Source organism: Populus trichocarpa, chromosome 9 (assembly GCF_000002775.5).
Source record: "Populus trichocarpa isolate Nisqually-1 chromosome 9, P.trichocarpa_v4.1, whole genome shotgun sequence".
In the NCBI taxonomy this organism is placed as follows: Eukaryota; Viridiplantae; Streptophyta; class Magnoliopsida; order Malpighiales; family Salicaceae; genus Populus; species Populus trichocarpa.
The window spans coordinates 749769-763717 of record NC_037293.2 but is presented as its reverse complement, the minus strand read 5'-3'; the positions used below and the strand labels follow the sequence as shown (position 1 = coordinate 763717).

General features: G+C 33.2%; 1 protein-coding gene across 1 annotated transcript; it reads left to right on the top strand.

The window, feature by feature from the left end:
- The first annotated feature begins 7307 nt into the window (after nt 1–7307).
- Nucleotides 7308–12748, top strand: LOC7463337 (uncharacterized). The gene is made up of 7 exons (XM_002313521.4): nt 7308–7560; nt 7639–7679; nt 7773–7836; nt 8034–8204; nt 11365–11436; nt 11948–12123; nt 12209–12748. Exons 1-7 carry the CDS (start codon nt 7405–7407, stop codon nt 12324–12326), a joined length of 798 nt encoding a protein of 265 aa, XP_002313557.1. The 5' UTR covers nt 7308–7404; the 3' UTR covers nt 12327–12748.
- The last annotated feature ends 1201 nt before the right edge of the window (nt 12749–13949 follow it).

Below are 13949 nucleotides of genomic sequence, written 5' to 3'. Positions count from 1 at the left end.
ATGGGAGTGAAGGAGATATGATGGTGTTTAAAAAGAAAAAAAATTAAAGAAAAAGATGAGTATCAAGGCCTTGAAACCTTAAGCCAAACAAGAAAATAAAGGGGGAAACCTTTTCAATTTGGATTTTGTGTATGCATGTTAAAAGAAAAAGGTGTTTATGATCATGCAAGAAATGTTATATGCTGGAATCTAAACATCTAAATAAATTCATGTGGTACATGCTCTTGTGAAATTGTGATAAAAAGAGTGAAAGAAATGCATGAAAATAATTGGTTGTGTATTAGACCTATAAACTGAGAATCTGGATAGTGTTACTAGCTAAATTGTGGCCAGAATTAGACTAGTTAAGGATAAAATTTGGGATGTTATCCTTCATAAAAGTCGTAGATAAGGGTGCTAAATTTTAATGGGACCAAATTTGCCCAAATCAGAGTTATAAAACTCTAGATATAGATAAAAACCTGAAGATAGGTCAGGCTGGAAACTATTGGACAAAATTTACATCAAACCTTAGACTGGAACTTAAGATTAGAAATGATCAAATTTGAGGTAGATTTTTTTATGGAAAATATGGTTAGTGATGTTAGCTTCTGCGGGAAACAAACCTTATACCATTTGGAGTTATAAAACTCCAAATATGGATAAAACACTGGAGAAATATCAGATTGTATGTTGCAGGACAAATTCATATGTCACTATATTTCAATGAATTTAAGTGTGTAAACTGCAGAACTGGGTTTAACCCTTTTCAATAAAGTTGTGTATTTATGTCTTAGCTTACTTAGAAAATAAACCTTGTTTAGAATTGTGTTCTACACAACTCTAGTGAGGAGTAAAACACTGAACAATGTTCTGGTGCATTGTTATGAATTGTTAAACATAGTGAGCTTAAGTATGAAATTAAAAAAATGTTTCTTGTACATAGAATGAGTATGTGGATTATAAATAACATGCTAACGAAGAGTATTCATATGGTTCAGGGGGAACACCGGGGACAAGATCTTCTATCAGTGGTGCTTACTCGACCAGAAGAGCACATAAATAAAGTCCTACCTATAATTTGTGATGTCAAATTAAGTTTTCGGTTGTAATTACAAATGCTATGTATGAAATGAAATCGGATGAATTGCAAATAGTTATATGAAATAAAGAAATGTGATTGGATTGTTTTTACAGATGTGAAAGCCAATGTTATGATCATTTTCGATGTTGTTCGGAAACCAATGTGATGGGGTTGCTTTTACAAATTTAAAAGTCAATGTTGTGATCATTTCTAAAGTTGTTTGAAAATCAATATGATTGGGTTGCTTTCGTTGAGACAAAGCCAATATAGAGTCTCCGAAATTACTCAAAAATTAAGTGTGTTTTGGTTGTTTTTATGAACACGTAGGCCAATGTTGCGTTATTGCACAAGTTATTTGAGAATTATAGTAAACGGAGTTGTTTTTGATAAATCAAAGATCAATGATAAGTCATTATGAAATATTTGATAACTATGTAAATTAAAGTATACTAATTGACTTGCGATTGAGAGTAAGACCTTACTCATGTTGAGTATGAATATCTTGATATGGTATTATTATGAAATTATGACTAATATTCATGAAATCTTTTATAGGGTTGGATAAAAAGGATGAGTATTCTTACTATCATATTTGTTTAAAAGAAAAAATATATTATAATACAAACTTATGCTTAATAAATTTTTGTTGCACGACCTTCTCCTATTAGCAGACCTAGTAGTTAGGTTGTAGTCGGACTTTAGAATTTAAAACTTTTATTATACATGTAAATAATTTTGTAAACCTAACTAAAAACTCTCTCTAATTCTCTCTTGATGCAACCATATTATTCGATAGTTTCACCCATATTTAACTAGTTTTTTGCCTATGTTTTATATATAAAATAACTTGATATTCTTTATTTTATGTTTTGAAGGCACTTTTGGATGAAAGATGCAAAAAGGAGTAAATTGGAGGTAATTGGCAGATTTGACATTCAGTCGATGTTTTGTGCAGAGCGTGAGCTCTAAAGGTTGAAATAAAGTGATTCTAGTGGCATTAAAAGGCTAACATCCATAAATTTCTAGACATCTAAGGCAAGAAAATAAAATAAGGATGAGCATGGTAATCGCAACTTTCAAAGTCAAATCTCGCAATCTGCTAGTGTTGACCTTTGGGCATTCCAACTTGAATATCTGGAGCTACAGAAGTCCAATTGATGCAAACTCAATTTTTTTGGATTCCTGACTAACAGTACTATAAACGCTCAAAAGTTTAGCAAAAAATATGTCATATGAGAGTGATATGATTTTCCAAAGATGACAGCTGAATTCTGCCAGCAAACAGGTTTCGTGAAGAAAAGAGTCCAAATTACATTCCGAAGCATCTAAACCGACATCCAAGTTTTTATATCAGCAATTTAGCTCCTCTAAGTCAGATCTTGAAGATTTCATGCAAGGCTATTTCTCCTTTTTAGGGAAAATAGTTATTGAAGTGTTTAAATATAAACTGCCAACTTAAGGAAGGACTATTTTGTAAAATAGAGACTAGGGTTTCTTAGTATATAAAAAGAAAGAGAGAAGGGGCTGGCAGCCAGCAGAAAAGAGGGAGAGCAGAAGGAGGCAGCAGCCAGCAGAGAATAAACACAAATTCTCTCCTCTATAAACCCTAAAATCATGCTCTCTTCAATATTTAGAAATAGTTGTTCAATAGTTATGCATGGCTAAGCTCTTTTCTTGGTTGCAAGGACGCAAAAACCTTCAGATTTCAAGAACCGTGAGATTTATTCTTCCTTTTATTTTCAGTTTATGTTATGAATGAGTATGATTGTTTTCCTATGCATATTTCCTATTATTGTTGTTGATGATTGCTAGAGCGGACTCTAAGTTATTGTTGTGAACAATCTATTGCTAAGTTTAATATCAAAACCGGAGTTGTGATATATGAACTTGTGAAGCAACTAAGCTTGATAATTATGGCGGAACTACGTTATTGAACTTAGGGAGAACATTTGAACAAAGTGACACAAGCTGCGGACAGCTTGTATGTTAATCTTGATGAAATTATCTAGTTCTTAAAGCTACCATTAAATTGAATCATTAGTGCGGACACTTTGATTGTTTGTTGGTTAGGATTAGTTATACGGTGGATCCGTTAATTAATCAACGTTAAGAAAAGATAAAATTTTAGAACATAAACTGCAATTTTCGTTTCAAGGATCGGTTCTAATTTCCGTAGGTGGATGTGTGCTTGCGACCAAGGTTTGTTTTCTTGATAAGTTTCGGTTTTAATTGATTTTGTTTGCTAGTTTAATTGCTGTCATAGTTTAGATAATCACAAATCAAATCCCCCCAATTACATAACGTACAACATAAAAATCTGATTTGAAACTTCCTCGTGGGATCGACCCCTTGCTTGCTCTATACTATCTTGTGTGTTGTGTTTTAAGCTAGGGTAATTAATTTGTGCGACCGCGACATCGCGACATCGCAACATCTCTCTTTCTTTAATGAAATTTTCTATTATGTTTGGAATTGTGTATGGAATTCATAAATAGAATATTATTATGCAAGTTAGGGTACATTCTTATATAATTTACCATGGCATGCATTAATAATATAATCACATTTTGTACATTCTTATATAATCCCTAAATAGAATATTATAGGGATTTTGGCTAAAGTTCAATTTGGTCATTCGGCTTTTGATTTAGTTTAATTACACCCCTAATTGACTCTAAACTTTTGATTTAATGCAATTTTATCCCGGTCGAATTTCAAAATCAGCTTCTAATTTCAGTGTCTTTTTCAATTTGATCATTGGTCTTAGATTTATATAATTTGACCTTTAATTGACCATTAAACTTTCAATTTCACCCCAAATTTCAATCAATTGGGTCCCTATAATTCAGCACCTTTTGCAAAATAGTCCTTGGCTATAAATTTTTTCAATTTGAGCCCAAAACTTTAATTTTCTTGTGATTTTACCCTTGATTTCAATCAATTGACTTGGTAAAAATTAAATTTAGTCTCTTAAAATTTCAATCTTCTCAATTAAGCTCAAATTGGGCTCTTAGACTTATTTTTTCATCAAGTAAGCTCCTAATAAAATTAATTTAACCCCTTTTAAAGTATAATTAAGTCCTTTTACCTAATTAAATTATTTAATTGGACCCAAATTAATTTTTAAACATGATTAAACTTCTAATTTGGCCCATGATTAAATCAAATTGGCCTATTAAAAATTTAATTATGTTCTTAGACTTAATTTTTATTTAGATTTGTCTAATAATAATTTAATTTGATCTTGAATTTGTATTGTTTCTTCAATCTTGGGTATAATGGGGTATAATTAGGCCTCAAATTTCATCCAAAATTACAATTTAATTTTTATGTATTTTTGAAATCCTCCTCTACATGCTTTCTCTATATTGTTAGGCTTTATTTTATTTTTGTTTTGTTTTATTTTGGAAAAAAATATGTATTTTTGGGGAATAACCTTGAAATTGGTTATGACAATCGCCACACTTGGAAATTATGTTGCAGCCCATTAAAGATCCTTATAAAATTAGAAAATTTTCAAAATAAGCTGCCACTTCCTTGTAGAAAAAGGATCCTTATCAATTAGAAAGTCCACAAGTCAAAATAAAGTAAATAACAAAATTCATACAACTTGTTCTAACCTACATCACAAGTTCTTCCCGAACTGTGATTCACCTAATTTTTTACTCCAATATAGAAAAATACCTCTAGAATTTTCTGGTAAAGTTTCAGCTCGATCCAACTGTTTTATTTAGAGTTATGCTCAATAATGTAAAATTAGACGGTAAAACATTTTACGCCAAAATTCGAATCTGGCCTTACTTGGATTGTATCATTCTCTTTCTCTTTAAGATGATTCGTTATCAAAACACCAACAAGTTTAATGGAGAATTCCTTAGCCTTTTGTTGAAGTCTTTGGAGTTTTTTCTTGCATGCACTTGCCTCCAACAATATTGTATGAAAATAGTAGCTGATAATAATTTCAAATAATCACGTCTTGCCATCCACTTGCGTATATATTTTTGAATGATAATCATTGCTGCTCTCTTTTATTTTTCATCATTTTGAAACTGAACTAAAGCTCTCAAATCTTCACATTCTTCATTAGTTTCTTTATAAATCTTTGCAAGTCATCCAACCTCGCGCGCATTATGATCATAAATATTTGAAACTTGTAACCTCTGTTTCTCTTACTCATATTAAATCTTCTCTGATCAACCCCACTAATATGTTGCTGCATTGAAGCCATATCATCTTTCAGATTTTTTATCACCCTAGTCAGTTGCTCAAGTTGTTTGGTGAAAGCTTGTATTTGAAAGGTGTTATTCGCTTTCAGTGTCATATAGTTGTTATTTCTAGACATCTTTGAATCTATAAAAATTGATTAGTAACATTGAATATATCCCTATAACCCTCATATTTCAAGCATCAAGGCTTTCTACTCTAATATGCTCACTACTTTACCCCTCAACTTGCTTTCTTTTAGTTTTTTCAGAACTAAAATAAACAAATCAAAATCAATGGCTTTAGAAATGCAATCCAATTATATCTAGAATTAATAAATATACTGAAAACAAGTAAAACAAAACTACGATTATAATTTCACGAGTAGCAAAACGAGTTTATATGAATTGTTAATGAACCTAAGACTTGAAATAAAATAGAAGCAAAAATTAATGAAAAAACTTATTTGTCTCATAAATAACCCAAATATAAATAGAGACAAACTAATTTGGTTGAAACAAATAGTAGACAAACACTAAAAAAAACTTAACGAACACTAGAAAAACAAAAATTTTAGAAAAACCCATCACCCTCAAATTCAATTAATTTAGCTTTTAAACCCATTTTAGTAATTTTATTGTGCGTCTTAAAAGTGAAAAGACTTATATGCCCCCGTGAAATTTGTGTTGACAATTAATCTCGTTGAAAAAACCATTTTACTCATCATACCATGTTATAAGTTTTTTTGTTGGCAAGGGCAAAATGATTATTTTATTATGTGAATCCACAATCAAATGTGAATGTATGTGCACAATGAATAAAAGAGCCTCTTTTTGTGTGATTATGAGTGGATAAGGTTATATATGAGTGCATCAAAAACCTTCTCTCACTTGACTCATGGTCACCCCTAAGCAAAGTTATTAAACTCAACCTAGGTCATTAGGTATCAGTGACTTGCCGCTCTTAAGCTTGGCTCAGGTCATTGCTTTCAAATCAGATTAAGAAGTGATCTAATTAAAACTAAGCGACTCAACAGGTTAATCCACGACTCGATTAAGTCAACTCTAAAGATTTGTTTTCCAAAAATATTCATTCTAGTTTTTTAGATTTATATCTAAATAACGTTGTTTTAATTTTATTTTTTTTAAAAAAAAATCTCTGTAAACAACATCATTTTGAAATGAACTCAAGTTAATTTTGTCAAAAATAATTATTTTATTATGTGAATCCACAATCAAATGTGAATGTATGTGCACAATGAATAAAAAAGCCTCTTTTTTTTGTGATTATGAGTGGATAAGGTTATATATAAGTACATCAAAAACCTTCTCTCACTTGACTCATGGTCACCCCAAAGCAAAGTTATTAAACTCAACCTAGGTCACTAGGTATTGGTGACTTGCCGCTCTTAAGCTTGGCTCAGGTCATTGCTTTCAAATCAGGTTAAGAAGTGATCTAATTAAAACTAAGCGACCCAACAGGTCAATCCACGACTTAATTAGGTCAACTCCGAAGATTTGTTTTTCAAAAATATTCATTCTAGTTTTTTAGATTTATCTCTAAACAACATCATTTTAATTTGTTTTTTCTTTTTAAAAAAACTCTCTAAAAAACATCATTTTGAAATGAACTCAAGTTAATTTTATCAATCAACAATTGAGGTCTTAGAATAAATCTAATAAGGCCTCATTTAACATTGTAGTCCAATCATACTTTTAAAAATTTTTGAATTTTTTTAACTTTAAATTATTATTTTTTAGTGTTCTTGGATTATTTTGATATACTAATCTTAAAAAATAAAATAAAATATTATTTTAATATATTTTATAAATAAAAAATATTTTAAAAAATAATATATGCAGTAATCTAAAGGTGGCGGTAACTATGATTCCAGGAATCCGTTAGTGGAACCACAATTACATGATCATATCCAATGACTCGTAATCCAATTTCTTTTAATTAATATTTAGCATTTTTTTTTTTTTTCAAAAAAGATGTCAGGCATTGGGCCTAGGGTAACTCAAGGTGGGTACCACCCAACTTCGACAAAAACAAGCAATTGAACTTCTTCCGGTCATTACATTTACAGAGAAAGGAAACAGAGAAAAGCAGCATCAAGATAACGAAAGAAAGAGGAGATGTTGAGGCTAAATCGATTGATAAAGCATACAAATAAGTGGACTAGAACTTCAACTTTTCTATCATCTCAACAACAAACACAAGCCGTATTTGATTCTTCAGTTTCTTGTCAACATTTTTTTCGAACGCAAATTCGATTTCTTGACATTTACAAGGCATGTATGCTACTACGCCTGTTCTTGATTTCTTGATTTCAAACATTACCTATCTTTCATTACCCTTTATTTTTGCAGATTGGAAACAAAGCAGCTATTGAAAAAGAGCGTGCCAGACTGTGAGTTGCAGTACTAGAACTCCATGTTTTGACTTTTTTTTTTAAATTACTCCTTATGCAAGTAATTAAGGGCTTAGATGTGATTTAGGGCAGTGCAGATGAATTGAATAGAGGGTATTTCGCTGACATTTCTGAGTTTAAGAAGCATGGTGGTAAGGTAATATTTCTTTTTTCTTTGTTCTTTTTCTTTTTTTGTGTAAATGTGCTTTTTTAAGAGAACCCCATTTTTGTTGGTTAGATGATGTGCATTCTTAACATGGAAAGTTTGTTTTTTGGATTTGTGGTTTTAATCTGCTGTGCTAGATTAAAGGCATTTCGTTGAAGTTTAAACTTTTGAATGGTTGTTAAATGTAGATTGCAGTGGCAAATAAAATTATAATCCCTGCAGTAGCGGCTGTGAAATTTCCTGATGTCAAAGTGAATTATTCTAATGGTACTTCCTTAAAGCTGCCCATCAGGTCCGATGGAAATGTGGTCGGTGCAGATGCAACTTTAATGTGTCTTTCATTTCGAGCTAGCTCTCAGGTATGGGGTGGAGTTTGTTAATTTATTGATGTAGGACAGTTTGGATTCGTATCTTGTGAAGGAGTTTTAGTAAGCTACACTTTGGTGTAGCTGAAATTAGGGTAGATTAGAACCTTGTTTAGAAGAAATAGGGATGTCATTGTAACTGTGTGGTTAGAAGAATTTAAAAGGAAGAGAAGAAGAAGATCAAAGCGTTCACAGATAACAGAAAGAGAGAAAAGTTTAGGCTACAGCCCTCAAACTAAATCAAAATACTTTGATGTGCAACTTTCTAACAAACATTTGGATGTAAGTGATGATTGGTTTACTAGAAGTAATGAAAAAACTAAGAAAACAACAGCACGGAAAGAGGAGATGGAGAAGGAGAATATTTAAATTGGAAGTGACAGGTACTTGAATTTATATTCCACTCTAGAACATGAAGCCTTTTTCTGTTCAAGAACATTAGTAAGCCAATCTACTCTAATAAAGAGGGGTGGAATATCTCTCTTCTTGTGAAGAAAATGTGTAGCACATACTATAGTTGTACAGGCACTCAAAATATGTTGGCAGTCCAGACCAGTCATTTAGTGTTTTTTATATCTCTCCATGTTGTACAATCCACCCATTTCCAAATTTTATTGGATGGATGGTGGTAGTGTTTCCTAGGACATATTCTTTTTAAAAATCAAGAGGGGTATACTCAGCTCCTCGTGGTATTCGTGTATTTTACTCTCTTAGATTCTCCTTGAGGTTCGACAGTGTACATGGACTCTAGAGGGATCCTGTTCTTTTTTCTTCTTGTAAATCTTTCTCTTCTCTTCTTACTTTAGCTCTCAAATCAATCTTCTTTCTTGTAAATCTTTCTCTTCTTATCTTACTTTGGTTCTGAAATCAACTTCTTTCTTTTATCTCAATTATAGTTGGAAAACCAGGTGTTCTCTGTAGTAACTCGTTTTACTTGTATGTCAGTACTTCATGATATTGACACTAACAAGTTGTCATTGGTTAGGATAAGGAGCTTCTTGAAGCCCTCTATTCCGCGGTATGTGTCATATGTTATGATAGTAGATAGGTACCTCTCCATTTCTCATACATCACAGTTCACTGAGATCTATGACGCAGGTTGTTGTCTGGTTGTAATGAACCTTTCCCAGCTGAGGGGAAGATTTTTTTTTTTTTTGCACTTGGTGGATTTTGGGAGGACAGATTGCAAGAGTTTGTGGAGATGGTGTTTATGGATGGAGAAACATCTAGAATTTTCAGTAATCTTATCCTTCTGAGGCAATGGTTGATGGATAGGATTGTATCTTTTATCTTTGTGCCGTGTTACTTGTCATTACTTGATTGCAGCATATGCTAGATTGATAGAGGGAATGCCCTCTTGGAGGAATATTTTAGTTATCGCCCTGCCATAGAAAGAGACCAGTTCTTCCAATCTTGTTTGGTTGCTCAGATTATGGTTATTAGTATTGAAGATGGTTACATTTTAAAGCTCTGGAAACCCCATCTTTATATGTCTTGTCATTGCTTTCTTTCTCCAAGTCATGTAAGGCCTGTTCAAGCTCTGCAGGTGTAGTTTTGGATGCTACTTGGGTCTCTTCCCTGCTGTGTGATATGACTCAAAAGTGTTTGCCATGTCTTTTTGCTTGTGATAGTGACCTCAAACTGTCTTTGGTGGATTTTTTTCAAACGGGTGTGTTCTCATTTTCATGTCATTTGGGGAAGTTTCTTTAGAAAAATTTCAGGGAGAGACTTTCTGTGGTTTTTCATTCTTGGAGGATTTTCTCTCATTATAATCCAGTTTTTAGCTGTTACTACTAAAACCTTCATTTCTTTCAATATATATAAAAAAAATAACAATTATTTTCTATGATGCATGTCTAAATATGATTACAAAAAATTAAGGGTATATACCTTCATATAATTACCTCAAAATTGAAAGTCCAATCATTATATCAAAAGGAATTCTGTATAACTCAAAGATTTGCCAGTATGCTACAATCGCCTACATTCGAGTTTAGTTAGTTTGGATAAAGTTGGACATAGTTTGATTACATCCTATTGTGGGGTAATTGGACTCAAAATCAAGCCGCTTCTTCCTCCCTGACCCATATTATTATATTTCTTCATCCTGTTTAACCCACATAATATTTTTTTTTCAAATAATGCCTAAATTAGCATGACATCATCCATGTTCAGACAAGCAAAATGTTCTATAGTTCTTTTCATGTTGGAAGTATCTCAAGTGTTTCCTTCATCTGGCTAACTTCTATTGAGATGATACATTCATGCAGTATCTTCACCCACTTTATAATGCAGTATCTTCATCTGGCTAACTGCTATTACTTTAGGCACAAATAATTACTTTAGGTACAATGAAGCTTCTGTCTAGTATGTTTGAACAAAGAACATTTGGAACATTTCATATCTGTGCAGAAGAGACATTTTCTTTTTCAAGTACTGTTCGATCGATTACATGTGAATCAATAGTGGATCTACTGGTCTGAGGTTATCAACAAAAAGGATTGTTCTAAGTCACTTTCTTTTTGTCCAGGTTTACTTTTTTCTTTTGTCCAAGTTTTTCTCTTTTGTCTTACTTCTTTTTTTTTTTGAGTTTCGGGAATATCCCCAATCATAGGTTTGCAATCCTTATCTTTGAGTTGAAAGGTCCAAATGATCAACTCTGCAATCTGCTGTTAGAACCAATACATGGTAGTGTGACCTGACAATATTAGGCCAGGCACCTACTTCTGCTTTGTACTTTTGGCACAATTTTTAGCTAACCTGTTTGATAAAGCCCTGTGAGGATTGTAGTGAGTGATAAAGCCCTGTGAGGATTGTAGTGAGAACAGGTTTAACAGAAGCAATGAACCAAGTTCTAAGTGAAGAATATTAAATCCTATCATGGTCAAGTTCTATTCTCCTAAATAGGTTGTTAAACATGGATTGATTCACTTTTGTTGACAAAGGGGCTGTGAAAAATTAGAATTCCACTGCATGCCAACTAATTCTCCCTTTTGGCAGTTATGAGGATAATGCCACGAAATTTCAAGATTATACAATATTGCAAGACCAAATTACTTGTTGAGGCTATGTTATAATTATTAATTCTATTGGATAAAAGGCCTATTGTTAAGTTTACTAATGCTAAAAGATAAATTTTCTTTGTCATTGGCAGGAAATGATTAATTCTTGGAGCATGCCTTTCCTCGAAGCATTTCGTGATGCAAAAAATGTTCACCTATATGAGGTACTAAAGTGTAGTTTCCTTCAATTTCTTGATTTTGGTAACGTCTAATTGTTGGATTGGGCATCAAGACATGGGACAAAATTTATCATATATTTTTTTTCCTTTTTTTTTTTTTTTTTTTTTGGGAAGGCAGCAAGGATAATACAATTGTTGCCTCCTGAATATTTGTGTGTGCCTCCAATAATGTTTTCTTAGCCAAAGTGATTGTTCAGCGCACATACATAAATTGGCAGTAGAAAATTGTAAATCCAAGATTTTTCATCATTATGATCCATATCTGGGTGAAACAACAAATTACTGCTAGATCTTGCCCCATCTTGGCTTGCCCTAGAAAATACCAAAAGGTACATCAATACGCTTGCTGAAACCTTTGGAGTTGATATAATTTAGCTGAGAACATAAGATTGATGCCAAGGGGCATAATCTGATTTTTGGTTTTCAGGTTTCTTGTAATTGAGATTGTTAATATTTTCCTCGTGTGAGTTGGTAATCAAGATTTCACATTTTCCAGGTGTCATTTATAGACTCGTGGTTCTTATGTTTGAATCCAATCAAGAAAATGCTACTTCGGATGATGAGGAAATCGGATACTGATGGAAATGATGCACTTCAGAAGCAAATTGTTTATTCATTTGGTGACCATTATTACATGAGAAAGGATCTCAGAATATTGAACCTTCTCACTGGGTACAAAAGCTTTACATTCTTGTTTATCCCTTCGCTAGCAGAGAGTCAGTTCTAAAAAATGCTTCTTCTTGTTGTCATTCTACAGATATATTTTTCTACTCGACAAATTTGGAAGAATAAGATGGGGAGGCTTTGGATTGGCCACGGAAGAGGAATTGTCCTCCCTCGTTTCTTGCACGTCATTACTTTTAGAAGAGAAATGAGGCAGTTGATGCACCGTGTTTTGTATCGATTTTTTTAAGGATTCGTGCATCCAGAAAGTTCGAATCCTTCTTTTCTTGATAACTTAGAGTTATCCTTTAATTCCATTGTCAATGGTCCTATTTGAGAGGCAGAAAGAGCGCATATCCCAGTTTGGCTTTACATGACAGCAAATATTGATTTCCTTACAATTGCTGCAGTATCATTGGCCTGTGAAACCTTTTGAAACTGCATGTATTGTGGGAGATTTTGTTTTTGGCTATTATCCCCAGACCTTTTGAAACTGCATGTAGGGATTTGAGGCCCCCTGGAGCATCTGTTTTGTTTCAGAGAAGTAGTTTTGAAAAGCCTGCAATGTTGAATGGCCTTTATATTTACAAAACCCGAGGACGTGAAGAGTTGAATAAACCGTATTTGTGTTCAACTTTTTTTTTCTTTTTTCCTTATTATTTTACCGTGAATAAGTTCCTCTTATTAATTGCAAAATTTGAATCCTTCGATCTTGTTGAGAAATGCATTTAGGGACCTGTATACCAGTAAGGCAGGGAACCCTGCCTCTCTCATTCAAACTTCAAAGGCACCAATTATTAGCCGATATAGACAAGATGTGGTCTGATCACGTATTTAGTCTAGAGCAGCAATGAGTAGTTAGAGAGCCTAAGCAGAGCAACCGCGGTAAGAAGCCGTGATAATACGAGAGAGTTCACAAAAGGACAAAGGCAGCACCGTTCTTTTCCGTGCATCAATTCGACTTGCCCTGCACACGAAGGTGCACAAGTCAATGGTCCAACAAGAATGACTCTTAAATTCTTTCACATTCCACAACCAAAAGCTAAAAGAATTTACAAAGGAGAAACAACTATCAGCTAAGCACTCTGACTTGTTCATTTCCTAGTCAAAAACCAAAGGAAGCCTTCTAAATTTAACCTGATACGAGGCTTTTTACCCTGTGCAGTTCCCTCCATCTGTGAATCAGATGATGCTTGAAATGAACTATCTGAAAATAGGATATGCTTTGAACTTTTCGGTGCACTATCAATGTTTTTAGCAATGCCTCTACAGCATCAAATTCATTGCCATAAAGCATCGCATAGTTCGTCTATTCAATTGCTTCCATGTCGACTTGACATTATGGATATAGTCATGGGTAGTCAGTGCTCTTTCTGAACAGGTAATGCTGACTGATAGGCCAAGAAGATATGAAAGAATCCGTAAGAAGAATCCCAAGTTTTTAGCTTGAGTGAAGACCAAGTATCAGCTTTTATATTTTTTCCCTTGCTGTTGTTTTGCATTGTTTACTCATTCAAAATTGTTACGTATTTCCTTTTAAATAAGGCTAGATAGTTTCATGAGTTAAAGCTGATTTGTTAAGCTTAACTCTATTTATTGAAACGTTAGCAAGGAATAAGAATATATCAAATTTCTTTAAAAACAGTTGTGGTTTAGCTTTCACCCTAAGAAAGCCAAAATTCGTTAACATTGTCTCTGCTGTTGATTGTGACCTATCATTGGTATCAGAGCAAGGTTACAATGGCGTCCAACAAAGAGAGGATCGAAGCTTTGGAAGCTGGACTTGGTGGAGTTCAAGATGGAATGCAGCAGCTGGAGTTAGGCGTAGCAGATAA

Bases quoted from the DNA above. Each gene is read 5' to 3' on its own strand.
- LOC7463337 (XM_002313521.4), top strand. From the start codon at position 7,405: ATGTTGAGGCTAAATCGATTGATAAAGCATACAAATAAGTGGACTAGA. The intron at 7,561-7,638 runs GCATGTATGCTA...TTATTTTTGCAG, and splicing joins GATTTCTTGACATTTACAAG to ATTGGAAACAAAGCAGCTAT. The intron at 12,124-12,208 runs GTACAAAAGCTT...GTCATTCTACAG, and splicing joins ATATTGAACCTTCTCACTGG to ATATATTTTTCTACTCGACA.